Here is a 16,588-nt window from a genome sequence, read left to right on the forward strand (position 1 = left end):
TTTTTCACAGAACTAGAACAAAAAATTTTTTAATTTGTATAGATCACAAAAGACCCCAAACAGACTAAGCAATCTTGAGAGAGAAATATAGAGCTGGAGGAATCAGGCTCCTGACTTCAGGTTATACTACAAAGCTACAGTCATCAAAACAGAAATATAGATTAATGGCACAGGATAGAAAGACCAGAAATAAAAACACATATCTATGATCAATTAATCTACAACAAATAAGGCAGGGTTACAGTGGAGAAAAGACAGTATCTTCAATAAATGGTACTGAGAAAGCTGGACAGATATATGTAAATGAATGAAATTAGAACACTCCCTAACACCATACAGAAAAATAAACTCAAAATGGATTAAAGACCTGAGTGTAAGACCAGATACTATAAAACTCTTAGAGGAAAATAAAGGCAGAACACTCTTTGACATAAATCACAGCAATATCTTTTTCAATCTGTCTCCTAGAGTAATGGAAATGAAAGCAAAATAAATAAATGGGATCAAATTAAACTTAACATCTTTTGCTCACTAAAGGAACCCATAAACAAAATGCACATCTCAATCCACAGAATGGAAGAAAATATTTGCAAATGATGTGACCAACAAGGGATTAATCTCCAAAATATACAAACAGCTCATAGAGCTATTTGCTCAATATAAAAAAGAAAATTGACTTAATCAAAAACATGGGTAGATGACCTAAATAGACATTTCTCCAAAGGAAGACATACAGATAGCCAAAAGTTACATGAAATGATGCTCAATATTGCTAATTATTCAAGAAATGCAAATTATAACTACAATAAGATATCACCTCACACCAGTCAGAACGGCCATCATCAAGAAAATCCACAAACAATAAATGCTAGAGAGGGTGTGGAGAGAAGCTAACTCACTTGCACTTCTGGTGGGAATGTAGATTGATATAGCCACTATGGACAACAGTATGGGGGTTCTGTAAGAAATTAAAAATAGAGCTACCATGTGACCCTGCAATCCCACTACTGGGCATATAGCCGGAGAATAACATGGTTTGAAAGGATATATGCACCCTGATGTTCACTGCAGCATTTTTTACAATAGAGAAGACATGAAAAGCACCTAAATGTCCATCGACAGATGAACAGATAAAGGAGATACATACAAACAAGGAATATTCAGTTCAGTCACTCAGTCGTGTCCGACTCTTTGCAACCCCATGAATCACAGCACACCAGGCCTCCCTGACCATCACCAACTCCCAGAGTCCACCCAAACCCATGTCCATTGTGTCAGTGATGCCATCTAACCATCTCATCCTCTGTTGTCCCCTTCTTGGGATGTCGCCTTCACTCTTTCCCAGCATCAGGGTCTTTTCAAATGAGTCACCTCTCCGCATCAGGTGGCCAAAGTATTGGAGTTTCAGCTTCAACATCAGTCCTTCCAATGAACACCCAGGACTGATCTCCTTTAGGATGGACGGGTTGGATCTCCTTGCAGTCCAAGGGACTCTCAAGAGTCTTCTCCAACACCACAGTTCAAAAGCATCAATGCTTCAGCGTTGAGATTTTTTTATAGTCCAACTTTCACATCCATACATGACCACTGGAAAAACCATAGCTTTGACTAGACAGACCTTTGTTGGCAAAGTGATGTCTCTGCTTTTTAATATGCAGTCTAGGTTGGTCATAACTTTCCTTCCAAGGAGCAAGCATCTTTTAATTTCATGGCTGCAATCACCATCTGCAGTGATTTTGGAGCCCCCAAAAATTAAGTCAGCCACTGTTTCCACTTTTTCCCCATCTATCTGCCATGAAGTGATGGGACCAGATGCCATGATCATAGTTTTCTGAATGTTGAGCTTTAAGCCAACTTTTTCATCTCCTCTTTCACTTTCATCAAAAGGCTCTTTAATTCTTCTTCACTTTCTGCCATAAGGGTGGTGTCATCTGCGTATCTGAGGTTATTGATATTTCTCCCAGCAATCTTGATTCCAGCTTGTGCTTCCTCCAGCCCAGCGTTTCTCATGATGTACTCTGCATATAAGTTAAATAAGCAGGGTGACAATATACAGCCTTGACGTACTCCTTTTCCTATTTAGAACCAGTCTGTTGTTCCATGTCCAGTTCTAACTGTTGCTTCCTGACCTGCATACAGGTTTCTCAAGAGGCAGGTCAGGTGGTCGGCTATTCCCACCTCATTCAGAATTTTCCACAGTTTATTGTGATCCACACAGTCAAAGTCTCTGGTATAGTCAATAAAGCAGAAATAGATGTTTTTCTGGAACTCTCTTGCTTTTTCCATGATCCAGCAGATGGCAGTTTGATTTCTGGTTCCTCTGCCTTTTCTAAAACCAGCTTCAACATCTGGAATTTCATGGTTCACATATTGCTGAAGCCTGGCTTGGAGAATTTTGAGCATTACTTTACTAGTGTGTGAGATGAGTGCAATTGTGCGGTAGTTTGAGCATTCTTTGGCATTACCTTTCTTTGGGATTGGAATGAAAACTGACCTCTTCCAGTCTTGTGGCCACTGCTGAGTTTTCCAAATTTGCTGACATATTGAGTGCAGCACTTTCACAGCATCATCTTTTAGGGTTTGAAATAGCTCAACTGGAATTCCATCACCTCCACTAGCTTTGTTCGTGTGATGCTTCTTAAGGCCCACCTGACTTCTCATTCCAGGATGTCCTTAATGGAATATTATGTAATGGAATAGTGGCATATTAGTCAGTCATTAAAAAGAATCAATGCCATTTGCAGTAACATGGATGGATCTGGAGATCATCACACTGAGTGAATTAAGTCAGACAGAGAAAGACAAATATCATATGATATCACATATGCAAAATCTTTAAAAATGACACAAACAAACTTATTTACAAAATAGAATCAGACTCAAAGACTTAGAGAACAAACCTATAGTTAGCGGGGGAGAGGAGTAGAGGAGAGGGATAGATGGATTGACATGTACACACTGCTGTATATTAATACATATATATGAAATATAGAAAAACTGGTACTGGTGAACCTATTTGCAGGGCAGGAATAGAGATGCAGACATAGAAAAGGGACTTGTGGCCATGGCAGCAGGGAGAGGGTGGGACGAACTGACAGTAGCATTGAAACATATACATTACCATGTGTAACCCATGGTGTTTGTGTAAATGTACTTTGAACTTTTGAATAAGTGCCAGGAAACACAATTGCTGAATGGAATGGTAAGAGTATATTTAGTGATGGTCAGAGAAGCCTGGAGTGTTGCAGTCCATGGGTCACAAGAGCTGACTCATTGGGAAAGATCCTCATGCCAGGAAAGACTGAAGGTAAAAGGAGAAGGGGATGGCAGAGGATGAGATGGTTAGATCATGGTCTCAATGGACATGAATTTGAGCAAACTCTTGGAGATAGACGAGGGCAGAGGTGCTTGGCATGGTGCAGTCCATGGGGTTGCAAAGAACTGGAAACGACTTAGCGACTGAACAACAACAGGATTTTTAGGGCAGTGACACTATTCTGTGTGACACTAAAGTGATGAAACACTTCATTATATATTTGTCCAAACCGTTAGAATCTAACACCACCAGGAGTAAGCCTTAATGTGAACTGTGGATGTTGAGTGACAGTGAGGACTTGATGTAGGTTTATCAATTGTAGCAAATGTACCACTCTGTTGCAGAGGTTGATAGTGGGAATGCTATGCATCTGCAGGCACAAGGGGCATGTGTGAATTCTCTATACTTTCTGCTCCATTTTGCTATGAATCTGAGACTGCTTTAACAGTCTTTTTTTTTTTCTTTTAATGTAATGAGCCAGAGGAAAACTCATCGTGCAGACCTCCTCAGAAGAGTCTCATTTGTGTATAAGGGGAAAAAAACTTTGAAAAGTGGCTGAGATGAGGCCCACCTGGCTGAGCTCCCTACAATGGAGAGGGCCTACCCCTCACTTAGGTGGAGGGCGCCCCTGCAGCATGCCAGCAGCACCACTCAGCCCATCATTAAAGAGAAGGGGCCTGGTCCCAGGACTAGGACACAGTGTCCAGCACTCCCCACTCTAGAGCCAGCATGTCAACTGCAGTTTCCAGCGTCCCACACTAGGGCTGGCTGTCACTGCTTGGAGAAATCATCATACCTCCAAAGGCTCTTTCCATCCAAGCCACCTAAAAGAGACAGCAGGGGATCAGGTGCTGTTGGCTTCCACTGGGCATGCACTTGCACCATGGAGGCAAAGTTGGCACTTGGGGTCACATCAGTGCCACCAGAAGAGGAAATAGATAATCCTTCAGGGCTTCTGAAACTAAAAAAAGAAAGAAAGAAAAAGAGCTCATAGTGAGTATGCTTTGTGCAAAAGCTTGTGGACAGGGCCATAACACTGGAAGTGAGCTGGTGTGGGGGCAGCTGTCCTCCCCAGGAAGCAGCAGTTTGGGTCTCAAGACATTTTTCACTCCTAAAGCTTTTAAGATCCTCAATGATTTTTATCTGAATTATATTTATCAAGTTACTATATTAGAAAATTAAAACTGAAAAAAAAATTTTTTTAATAGTCCCACAAGGTGAGGATAGGGTAAACAGCGAAAATGTTAGTATGTAAAAGTGAAAAAAAATTTTTTTTTATGTCACTGAAGTTTTATTGTTTTTTTTTAAATTTTATTTAATTTTTAAACTTTACATAATTGTATTAGTTTTGCCAAATATCAAAATGAATCTACCACAGGTATACATGTGTTCCCCATCCTGAACCCTCCTCCCTCCTCCCTCCCCATACCATCCCTCTGGGTCGTCCCAGTGCACTAGCCCCAAGCATCCGGTATCGTGCATCGAACCTGGACTGGCATCTTATTTCATACATGATATTTTACATGTTTCAATGCCATTCTCCCAAATCTTCCCACCCTCTTCCTCTCCCACAGAGTCCATAAGACTGTTCTATACATCACTGTCTCTTTTGCTGTCTCGTACACAGGGTTATTGTTACCATCTTTCTAAATTCCACATATATGCATTAGTATACTGTATTGGTGTTTTTCATTCTGGCTTACTTCACTCTGTATAATAAGCTCCAGTTGCATCCACCTCATTAGAACTGATTCAAATGTTTTCTTTTTAATGGCTGAGTAATACTCCATTGTGTATATGTACCACAGCTTTCTTATCCATTCATCTGCTGATGGGCATCTAGGTTGCTTCCATGTCCTGGCTATTATAAACAGTGCTGCGATGAACATTGGGGTACACGTGTCTCTTTCCCTTCTGGTTTCCTCAGTGTGTATGCCCAGCAGTGGGATTGCTGGATCATAAGGCAGTTCTATTTCCAGTTTTTTAAGGAATCTCCACACTGTTCTAAATTATCCATTTTAAACTAAAAATAAGGCAATTTTTATTAACACGAATACTATTTTGAGAAATTATTTTCCAAAACAAAAAAATTAGTGAATCGCATTTATATTTTTATCAGTCTCTTTACTCTGGCTTAAGATAACCAAATTCTCATTTTTGCCTCTGCAGCCCAAAAGTGCAACAGTCAGCCCTCCACCATTGGTTCCACCAGTGCAGATTCAACCAACCTCAGATCAAAAATATTCAGGAAAAATAATCCCAGAAAGTTCCTAAAAGCAAAATTTGAGTGTGCTGACAATTTACATAGTATTTACACTGCATTAGGTATTACAAATATGTATTGTAAGTATTATAAGTATATATTATAGGTATATTAAAGTGTATGAGAGGATATACAAATGTTATATGCAAATGTTGCACTATTTTACATAAGGGACTTGAGCATCCAGTTTAGTAGCCTTAGGGTACCTGGAACCAATTTTCTGCAGATATCAAGGGACAATCTTAATAATTTTATTGTAATAAAGTTTTTACAATATTGTATTGGTTTCTGCTGTACAACACTGTGAATCAGCCATATGTATACATATATCCCCTCCCTCGTGAGCCTCCTCCCACCACCAACCCCACCCCACCCTTCGAGGCCATCACAGAGCACCAAGCTGACCTCCCGGTGCTATGCTATACAGCAACTTCCCACTAGGTGTCTGTTTCACACATGGTCACGTATATGTCAATGCGACTCTCTCAATTCATTCCCACCTTTGCTTTCCCCCCATTTCCACAAGTCTGTTCTCTACATCTGCACCTCAACTCCTGTCTGCAATTAGGTTCACCAGTGCCATTTTTCTAGATTCTATATATATACATTTAACATACAATATTTGTTTTTTCTTACTTCACTCTGTATGACAGGCTCTAGGTTCATCCACATCACTTGAGTGGTTGTTGACTTACTCAATTTCATTCCTTTCAATGGCTGAGTAATATTCCATTGTGGGCTTCCCTGATGCCTACAGTGGAGATACTGGTTTGACTCCTGGGTTGGGAAGGTCCCCCAGAGAAGGAAATGGCAGCCCACTCCAGTATTCTTGCCTGGGAAATCCCATGGGCAGAGGAGCCTGGCTGGCTACAGTCCATGGGGTCGTAAGAGAGTCAGACATGACTTAAAAGACCAAACAACAAATATTCCATTGGATATATGTACCACAACTTCTTTATCCACTCATCTATTTGTGGACACGTAGACTGCTTCCATGTCCTGGATATTTTAAATAGTGCTTCAATGAATATTGGAGTACATGTATCTTTTTGAGTTATGGTTTTCTCAGGGTATATGACAAGTCATATGGTAATTCTATGTTTAGCTTTAATACTCTCATTGTGCCTATGTTTAACATAAGCTACATAAGATTATAATACATTATATAGATATAAATTTAAGATTTATGATTATAAATTATATCTGATGCAAATTGATCAGCAAGGAAAGTTAATTTTTTTGATTTTTAAAAATTTACTAACTGGAGGAAAACTGTTTCACAATGTTTGGTTTCTGCCATACAATATAATTCAGCCAAAATTATACATGTGTATTTAGCTTTTTAAGAAACCTCCATATTGTTCTCCACAGTGGTTGCACCAGTTTACATTCCCACCAACAGTGCAGGAAGGGTACCTTTTCTCCACACCCTCTCCAGCATGTATTGTTTGTAGATTTCTTGATGATGGCTATTCTGGCTGGTGTGAGGTGGTACCTCACTGTAGTTTTGATTTGGCATTTCTCTAATGAGTCCCCTGCACTGGCAGGCAGATTCTTTACCAGTGATGTTGAGCATCTTTTCCTGTGTTTGTTGGCCATCTTCTTTGGAGAGATGTCTGTTTAGGTCTTCTGCCCATTTTTCAATTGGATTGCTTGTTTGATATTGAACTCCATAAGCTGTTTGTATATTTTGGAAATTAATCCTTTGTTGCTTGTTTGCAACTATTTTCTCACATTCTGAAGGTTCTTTTCATCTTGTTTATGGTTTCCTTTGCTGAGCAAATGCTTTTAAGTTTAATTAGGTCTCAACTATTATTGTTTTTATTTTCATTACTTTAGGAGGTGGGTCAAAAAAGATCTTTCTGTCATCAATAAATTTGGTTAAGTTGCAGGATACAAACTAAGGCAGAGAAATATCTTGTATTCCTATACACTTAACAATGAAAGAGCAGAAAAAGAAATTAACAATCCCATTTACCACTGCAACAAAAAGAATAGAATATCTAGGAATACATCTACCTAAGGGACAAAAGACCTGTACTCAGAAAACTATAAAGTACTGATGAAGGGAAACAAAGAGGACACAAGCAAATAGAAAACTATACCATGTTCTTAGATTGGAAGAATCAATATAATGAAAATTAATATACTACCCAAAGCAATCAACAGATTCGATGCAACCCCTGTGAAATTACCTTCAAAGAACCAGAACAAAGAATTTTACAATTTGTAGGGAAATACAAAAGACTCTGAATAGCCAAAGTAATCTTGAGAAAGAAAAATGGAGCTGAGGAATCAGGGCTCCCTGACTTCAGACTATACTACAAAACTATGGTCATCTAAACAGTATGGCACAGGCACAAAAACAGAAATACAGATCAACTGAACAGGAGAGAGGGCCCAAAAATAAACTCATGCACCTATGGTCACCTCATTTTTGACAAAGGAGGCAACAATACATATTGGAGAAAAGACAGCCTCTTCTACTAATTGGTGCTAGGAAATCTGGACAGCTACATGTGTAAGAATGAAATTAGAACATTCCCTAATACCATGTTGTTTAGTGGTTGTTTAGTCACTAAATCATAGCCAGCCAGGCTCCTCTGTCCGTGGGATTTCTCAGGCAAGAATACTAGAGTGAGTTGCCATTTCCTTCTCCAGGGGATCTTCTCAACCCTGGGATGGAACCCATGTCTCCTGCAACCCCTAACACCATACATAACAATAAAATGGATTTTATAGTTTTAAGAGTTTTACACTATAAAACTCTTGGAGGAAAACAGGAAAAATACCCGTATAATGTCTTGACTGAAGGATATGAAGATAATTTGGCCTCATGCAGATATGTAGTTGGAAAAGATGACTTTCTGGACACCTTGACAAGGACTCAGGCCTGAGTGCAGGCTATACCTGTTCTTACTTGCTCTCCTACCTTGAGTCATCAGAAGGGCATGTGAAGCAGAGCCCTACCAATTCACAGTCCAGAACCATGCAGCCAAAACTAGCCCACTCAGATGCAGAGAGAGAGAAATAAGTATTTATTTAAAAAAAAAAAAAAAACCTTTATTTTTGGCTGCTCTGGGGTTTTGTTGCTGCTCCAGCTTTTCTCTAGTTGTGTGAGTGACAGCTACGTTCTGGTTATGGTGCACGGGCTTATTTTGGTGGTGTCTCTTTTGTAGAGCACAGGGTCTAGGGCACGTGAGCTTCAGTAGTAGTGGCGTACAGGCTTAGCTGCCCCCCAGCGTGTGGAACCCTCCTAGACTAGGGATCGAACCCATGTCCCCTGTACTAGCAGGCAGATTCTTAACTGCAGGACCAGTAGGGAAGTTCAATAAATACTTACTGTGTCCACTGACTGACAAACAACAAAAAGGATGGTGATTAAAAAACGAATCTCACAGCTTATGGAAACTTTAATACAAGCTGAAAAATGTTATAACAATCTTGGTCAAGAATAATTGCCCAGAAGGAAATTTCTCTTTGGATCTTTTAATGTAACACATTGGATGCCTGAGCAGTCTCCCAACATAAAACACTTACCTCTGGCCTCCATCTGGTACCATTTACCCTAAGTTCCACTGCATCAGGCCTGTTGACCAATCTTCCTACTGCAATCTCAGTCTTTCTCACTGCAGAGCGTACTAGACACATGATCCCGAAACAAGCAGCTCAAATCCTACCCGATGGCCAACTGGGCCAGAAACACTCCCTCGCCCCCAGGCCTACGGGAGCCACGGTTGCCCAGGTGGACGGCATGGAGGGCAGGAGAGGCTCCTAACCCCAGCCACTCCCCTAAACCTCTCCCGGCTCCTGATGACCACTCCCCCCGTCACTGTAATGAGTTTGGTTCTGTAACCAAAAAAGTCTAATTAGACTGGAATCATTTTAACTTGTGCTGCATCAAACACTAATCTATACTTTGGTGGTAGTATATCCACCAGTGCTAGTTTTAACCATATAGAAAGATCAGCTTGCAATTTTGTGACAAATGTTTTATTTATAGAGAATTAAAATTTAGGCATAAACATGACACAAACATTATATATAGCGCTGTCCATGACAGAAGTGACGACACTGCTCATGGAGAGGACTTGGCTCCAGTCACACACCGCAAATGCTGGCGTGAGCACCTGGGGAGGAGAGGGGAGCTGGCAGCCTTTTCGTTTGGTTTGGTTTAAATAACTTCTGGATGCGTTCAAGTAATACTGATCATTTAATGTTCAAAAAACTTTTAATAACAAATTTCGAGTAAAATTAATTGAAATATTTATAATAGGATTTCATTGTTACACAGTATTTCCAATGTACAATCAAGGCAATGCACAACATTTAAAAGGAAGGGGAAAATATCTATTGCACCCACAAGGGAAAAGGCTTTTTATTCATTTTCGGGGATGCTGCAATTCAATATTCATGTTAAAACCTTTACGCACTTTAGTAAACACGTCCTACATGTAATGCAGCACTGTGGGTTAGAAGACCCTTTTAACAGTTTCCAAGTGCAAGGCTAACTCTCCAATTGATATCCCACACACTAGGGGACAAACCCATCTCCTGGCACATATCACACCCTGAACTCTAAACTGTAGCACTCTGCCGTCTCAGTCAGTCTCGTGGGGTCTTGTGGTGGATGGCATTTATCCAGCTCAGTGTCCTGTTAGATAATCCTGGGTAGAATCTGAGGCAAATGAATCCACATCCTCATTCTCCGAGTCGTCACTGCTGTCATCTGCAGCCGGCTCCCCTGTGAGGGCTATGCGAGCATAATCATCTGTGTCTATCGACTTGCAAAAGTGGATGGCGTATTTCAGTTTCTCCTCCAGCACCTGCTTACAGGAATACCTGGGCAACTTCAACAAGAAGAAGCATGTGTAGGATTCAGGAAGGAAATGGTCAGGTGGGTTGTATTTATCCAATACCTGTTAATGAAAAATGTTAAATAATCAGAGACCATGTACAGGACAGGTAAAACTGCAATCTGTTTTATTACGTTCATTAGAGTTGACTCTCATTCACATACAGCATGATGTTTTTGGCTAAGAATAACAAAATATCAGAAAAAATATCATCTAGTCAATTTCAGAAATAAAAAGGAACAACTCATTAATTCTTAGGACTTTCAGTAAAAAATAGCAATTGGTTGCTGTGATTTCACCCCCAGGGGCTGGCAGGTAAACAGAGCCTGATTCTGACCAGTAAGAACTCAAGGCAGAACTCTTATCCTCAATCGAATGGGCACTCTGATTTTTCTCAGTAAGGAGCATTATTTATTAATTCGCCTAATTCAACCAGAGACTCAAACAAATGCTTTTTTACATGATGTATGTGCTCAGAATCTAGAATATGCTGACTTAATAGCAGCATATTCTGGGGGTGGCCAGATACATTTTTTAGAAGTAGGTAGTGGTACCCAACACCTGTAGTCATAAAATTCTGAGCTCTCATATCAGAGAAGTTAAGTGTTTTTCATTTTGTTTCCAGAGGGTAGGAAAACCATGTAACAGGAAAGAATTGTTTTCTCATCTGTGGCAGAGCTCTGTGTGAGGGGCATGACTCTCAGTTGATCCCAAAGGACATGCAGGAGCCACACCTGGATGACGAAGTCTCTGCCCCGAAAGTCAGCGATGGTCCTGGGCAGCCTTGTGCGGCCCCACACGAAGCGAAGGAAGAGGGAGCGCTCAGTGTTGGAGAAGGACTCCATCACCTCCCAGAACCACTGGATCAGGGGCGCAGAGGGCTCCACCCCCTTGTACGTTGCCACAGACTTTAAAAGATGCAGAGGGATGTCTGGGCTGCCACACACCTGTGGAGGGACACACTTCACATCAGCATACCACAGCTTTCTACCAGGGCTGGGGTGGGGAGGGTCAGGTGAGAGCGGCTGGAGGGGAGGGGTGGGAGGCAGCGAATACTCGCTTCCTGAGCACGTCTTACTTCACTCAAAAGGCATGAGCACATCTCAGACCTCCAAGAGCGAGATTTAACTGAGAGGTTAACTGGTGGTGCTGATTCAGTGGATTACCACGAGAAGGGCACTGCAGGGAAGCACAGCGAAGGGGTGGGCATACCATCGTCTCCAATTCGTATCCGGTGAACAGAGAGAGAAGAGGGACAGGCACGACTCGGGCCATCCCCTCACGAACGGCAGCTACCTGCTCATCAAATTCGTGGAGTCTGAAAGAAAACATCCACTTTGCATTTCATGCAGATCATGACCTACTCATGCCAAGTCTCATTATGCTGATGGGCAAGGTGTGCGCTTTGCAGACACAGAGTCTCAAAGCTTCTCACGGACTGAGAAGCGAGACTGGCCCACAGAATTCTACTTCAAAAATGAGCCACAGCTATACCCATTACAAGACACAATTCTCCATCTTTCCCTCCTTCCCAGGAAGGAGCCAGAATTAGACATGCAGAGTCAGAGAGTCAGGTCCCACAACAGCCGAGCTAAGAACTTTCTGAAAGTCAATGCTGTATCCAAGGTCCTCGTGACTGGCGAGTTAGGGCATGAGACAGAAATGAACACAGGTGGACGACACAGGATACCTGCAAGGACTGCCCCCAGCCAGAGTCCAGCAAGCAAAGCCCACGTGATACACTGGGCCTCATCCCAACACCCAGTTGGATGATTCTGGAGGACAAGGCTTCCAAAGACCACACTGAGGGGACAGTGGGCAGAGGTCATGGATGGTGCCGCCGGTCTGCAATGCAGCAAACACAACTGAGCGGTAGTGCGAGGGCCCCGTGAGGGGTGGAGACCATCCGAACACAGCCCTGCCCCGGGAAAGGCGGCACACAGAGGCCCCGGGACCTCTGCTGGCAGAGCCCAACAGGGCACTTCTCACCCCGGTGTTCCAGCCAGAGCCAGGAATCTCAGGTGAGAACAGTAAGTACTCTGACCCTGACTACAAAGGAAGCTTTGATGATTGCAGGCAGCAATTGCTGGAGCCAACTCCATTAAATTTTACTTATGGAAAAAAAGCTGCCACCCAAGCAAACCATTTTCTGCTATTTTTGCTATTTATTGAGTTGAAACTCTGGAAAGCAGACTGTCACACACCTGTAGTTTATTGCGAGCCGGACATACTCTGCACGGTTGTCCAGAGTGATGTGTGTGTACTTGGAGCTCAGCTGGATGTCCTGGCCGCTGGCACTAGGCACTGTGAAGGGCAGGCTCATGGCCTCAAACTCCTCTGAGGTCGCTTCATTATCACGGATGTACATGAGTCCAGGGATAAAATCTTTGTCGACCTTTTAAGGGAAGAAAGGAGTTCATCTACTGAGCCAGGGTTGTTCCTCTGCCCCAGGCCCCTGTTCACATCCCATACATGGTCATGCCGGGTCTCGATCTGCCTGGAGCCTGTGGCAAGGCTGTGGCATGTGCCAGGAAATAAAGCAGCAGCAGGGAAATGTTTTCACCCATGGAGCTGAAGAAAGAGTTTGCAACAAGGAAGTCCTTAAAATCACTTGCTGAGAGTGACTGTGTTGGTCAGAGGTGAGTCCCACCTGCACTGAGGGAACCACACCCTGGAGAGGTCCCAGGAGCCTAAACTGCCCCCCAGCTGCCTGCCCACGCGCTCAGTTGTGCCACAGGAAAGACAGCAAGCTTTCTCATCTGACGAGACTGTACAAGTGGCAAAGCCCACAAAGCAGGTATCAAGTTCTAGAAACAGGTTGGCCTGTGTCCACACCACCACTCTGCTACCCGATGGCCAGCAGACTGATCATCATGAGTCTGTTGGGATCTCAGGGCAGGCTATGCCTCTTAACCAGACCGCAGGTGACCCCCACCATGCTTTGCACTGGACACACAGAGTCCCATTTCTCTGTCCTCTCCCTCCTGGAGGTTACCTCGCTGAGGTCTGCAATGGTGAGGCTCATCCCAGCCAGCTGCTTCCAGACAGGCTCAGCAAGGTTCAGACTCAGGGGACTTCCAGTCCGAATGGCAATACCCAGTAACACACCTGCTCATTCAAAGCACAGAAGACAGGATATACTTGGTGCTGATGACAAAGTGCCCAGTCCACTCAAGCACACAGTGGAGATGAGCTCGGCACTGGGGCCTCAGTGCCTTCCAAACCAACGCTGCCCCAATTCACAGAGACTTAGGTCTGTCCGTGCAGCCTTATGCCGTACACTAAGGTTCATCACTTGCTTCTGTTCCTATGGACTGAGTCTATAACTCTTCCGCTCTTTCCACCAACAGTTGTAGCCACAGTGGCTAATCCTTGTTCCTTATATGGCAAAGCAGACAGCTGGAGCTTCTCAAGGTAGTTGAAGGCAGTGCCATGAGTGATGGAAGCTGACCCTCACCAGGAGGGAGGGCCTGGCCAAATGTAAAGACTCTCTAAGATGTGATCCCAAGTTTTGGATATGTTTACGATGCAGAAACACAGTATCTCAGATCCTCTAAGCGACAAAGGCACCGTCTGGTCCTTAGCACACAGCTGCTAATGGTCCAGCTTTGCATGTCCCTGCAGCTACACACTGAGGAAGCTAAGGGAGGTATTTACAACAGCCACCACCAGTCCCAGGACAGCAGCCATTACACTAAGCAGAGCACATGGAGCTGCACACCTGCAGCACTGCATCCACACGAGAGGCCTACCCAAGAACCGGAACATGTTGGTGTGCACAGGCGCCCTGGCAGCTGGGCTGAACAGGTAGCAGTCCCGGTTGGCCCCCGACTCGTCCCTCCCATTGGGTGTTACGATCAGAAGTGGGGTGAGTCCATTCTGCAGCTCCTCACATATCTCAGCTATGGACTCACTGTAGCCACCACCACAGTCATCCACAGATTCACCTAGGGAAAAGGAGGGTCAGCAGCTCACAGTCACTGACTCCATCAGAGCCCCCTGGGGAGCATCTGGGGGGTCTCCCAGTTCTCCTCTCACACCAACACCCCTCCACACACGCGAGCTCTCACCCACAAACTTGACCTTCCAGACGCGGTGTGGGAGGAGGAGGCTGTCAGGACTGAACGAGGTCATCTTAGCGCACATCTGCCCAAAGACAGACTTGGTCCCATCAGGGCCTGCGAGGCCCCCTTTACTTCTTGAACGCTTGACCTAGAGACAGAAAGAAGGAAAATACATAACAAAGTCCACAGCAGAAAGCACATGGGTGCCATCTTCACAAACTGACCAGCCCTGGAACCCCTGCATCCAAAGCAGTGCTCTGCAGCTGATCATCCCTCCTCCTACCCTCGCCTGCCCTGTCCTGGTCACAGTGGGGGTGACGGTGGGGTCCCTCTACAGACAACAAACAGCACTCAGATTCCTGGTGTCACCCCTACAACCTCAGGCCACTGTGAGCACCCAGCAAACTCAAGTACAACCACCTGAGCATGCCTGTGCAAACATGAAGGGCAGCTGGACCTCCCAAGAGTAACTCCTGTCCTCGTCTCCTCACCCACACCTGCTGAGGACCCCAAGGATCAGCTTTGAGCTCCTCTCTCTCCCGCCCTTGACACAGGCTGCCTGCTAGACAGCTGTGTCAGCCAGGCCAGGGCCCGCTCACCAGCACACACAGCCCATCAGGACGGGTGGCGTCTATCAAGAGAGCACAGACCACAGGGAAAGCTGCAAGCAGCTCAAGTAGGCATTAACTGCAACCTGGTTTATCCTCACACTGTATTTAACCTTACCCATCGTCTCCATGCAGAGAAGGCAATGGCACCCCACTCCAGTACTCTTGCCTGGAAAATCCCATGGACGGAGGAGCCTGGTGGGCTGCAGTCCATGGGGTCGCTAAGAGTTGGACACGACTGAGCGACTTCACTTTCACTTTTCACTTTTATGCATTGGAGAAGGAAACAGCAACCTACTCCAGTGTTCTCGCCTGGAGAATCTCAGGGATGGGGGAGCCTGGTGGGCTGCTGTCTATGGGGTCGCACAGAGTCGGACACAACTGAAGCGATTTAGCAGCAGCAGAAGCAGCAGCAGCATTGTCTCCATGACGAAGAGACAGGATACCTGAAAGCAGCCTCTAAACAGACCATCAGCCCTGGGAGGATCACATCCAGTGGCTCTGAGACCAGACCTGGATGCACCAGCTTGGCCAGAACAGAATCTTCCTTCTGTCCTTTTTTTCACCTGCACAGATTCTATTCAACCCTTGGGGTCACTGTGTCTCCAAGTATGAGCACTTATCCCACCTGAGTTTCTTATCATAAGCTATCCAGATTGATGTAAAAGTAGCTGTGGTTTTGCACTGTTGAAATTTGCCATTTGACACTGGAATACATTCTTAAATAAATGTGGTTATGTTATACTTCATTTTAACGTGCATTTCTTGCTTTATGTTTTTTGCTAATGATTTATTACTTGCTGCTTATTTTATATTTATTTTAAACGAGAGTACGTTATCGCTTCCCTGGTGGCTTAGATGGTAAAGCGTCTGCCTGCAATGCGGGAGACCCAGGTTCGATCCCTGGGTTGCGAAGATCTCCTGGAAAAGGAAATGGCAACCCACTCCAGTATTCTTGCCTGGAGAATCCCCACAGATGGAGGAGCATGGTAGGCTACAGTCCATGGGGTCACAAAAAGTCAGACACGACTGACTGAGAGTACATCATGAGAAACGCTGGGCTGGAGGAAGCACAAGCTGGAATCAAGATTGCCAGGAGAAATATCAATAACCTCAGATATGCAGATGACACCACCCTTATGGCAGAAAGTGAAGAACTAAAGAGCCTCTTGATGAAAGTGAAAGAGAGTGAAAAGTTGGCTTAAAGCTCAACATTCAGAAAACTAAGATCATGGCATCCGGTCCCATCATTTCATGGCAGATAGATGGGGAAACAATGGAAACAGTGGCTAACTTTATTTTTTGGGGCTCCAAAATCACTGCAGATGGTGACTGCAGCCATGAACTTAAAAAACACTTACTCCTGGAAGGAAAGTTATGACCAACCTAGAGAGCACATTAAAAAGCAGAGAGATTACTTTGCCAACAAAAGTCTGTGGTTTTTCCTGTGGTCCTGTATGGATGTGAGAGTTGGACTCTAA

General features: G+C 44.0%; 1 protein-coding gene across 6 annotated transcripts in view; it reads right to left on the reverse strand.

Moving 5' to 3' along the window:
* Positions 1–9,560: 9,560 nt before the first annotated feature.
* The window catches only part of HERC2 (HECT and RLD domain containing E3 ubiquitin protein ligase 2), a 233,164-nt gene continuing 226,136 nt past the window's right edge, over positions 9,561–16,588 (reverse strand). For 5 of the 6 annotated variants that reach the window (XM_010801779.4, XM_015474311.3, XM_059875434.1 and 2 more), the window contains 7 exons: positions 14,506–14,647; positions 14,188–14,382; positions 13,431–13,543; positions 12,640–12,830; positions 11,648–11,753; positions 11,170–11,382; positions 9,774–10,498 (listed from right to left, as the gene is read on the reverse strand). In XM_010801779.4, coding sequence (XP_010800081.1) covers positions 10,226–10,498; positions 11,170–11,382; positions 11,648–11,753; positions 12,640–12,830; positions 13,431–13,543; positions 14,188–14,382; positions 14,506–14,647 — 1,233 coding nt within the window. In that variant the 3' untranslated portion in view covers positions 9,774–10,225. Of the gene's footprint in view, positions 10,499–11,169; positions 11,383–11,647; positions 11,754–12,639; positions 12,831–13,430; positions 13,544–14,187; positions 14,383–14,505; positions 14,648–16,588 lie in introns of all 6 variants that reach the window. The other variant, NM_001206081.2, reaches the window with a different exon arrangement.

This window comes from Bos taurus, chromosome 2 (genome assembly GCF_002263795.3).
Source record: "Bos taurus isolate L1 Dominette 01449 registration number 42190680 breed Hereford chromosome 2, ARS-UCD2.0, whole genome shotgun sequence".
Classification (NCBI taxonomy): Eukaryota; Metazoa; Chordata; class Mammalia; order Artiodactyla; family Bovidae; genus Bos; species Bos taurus.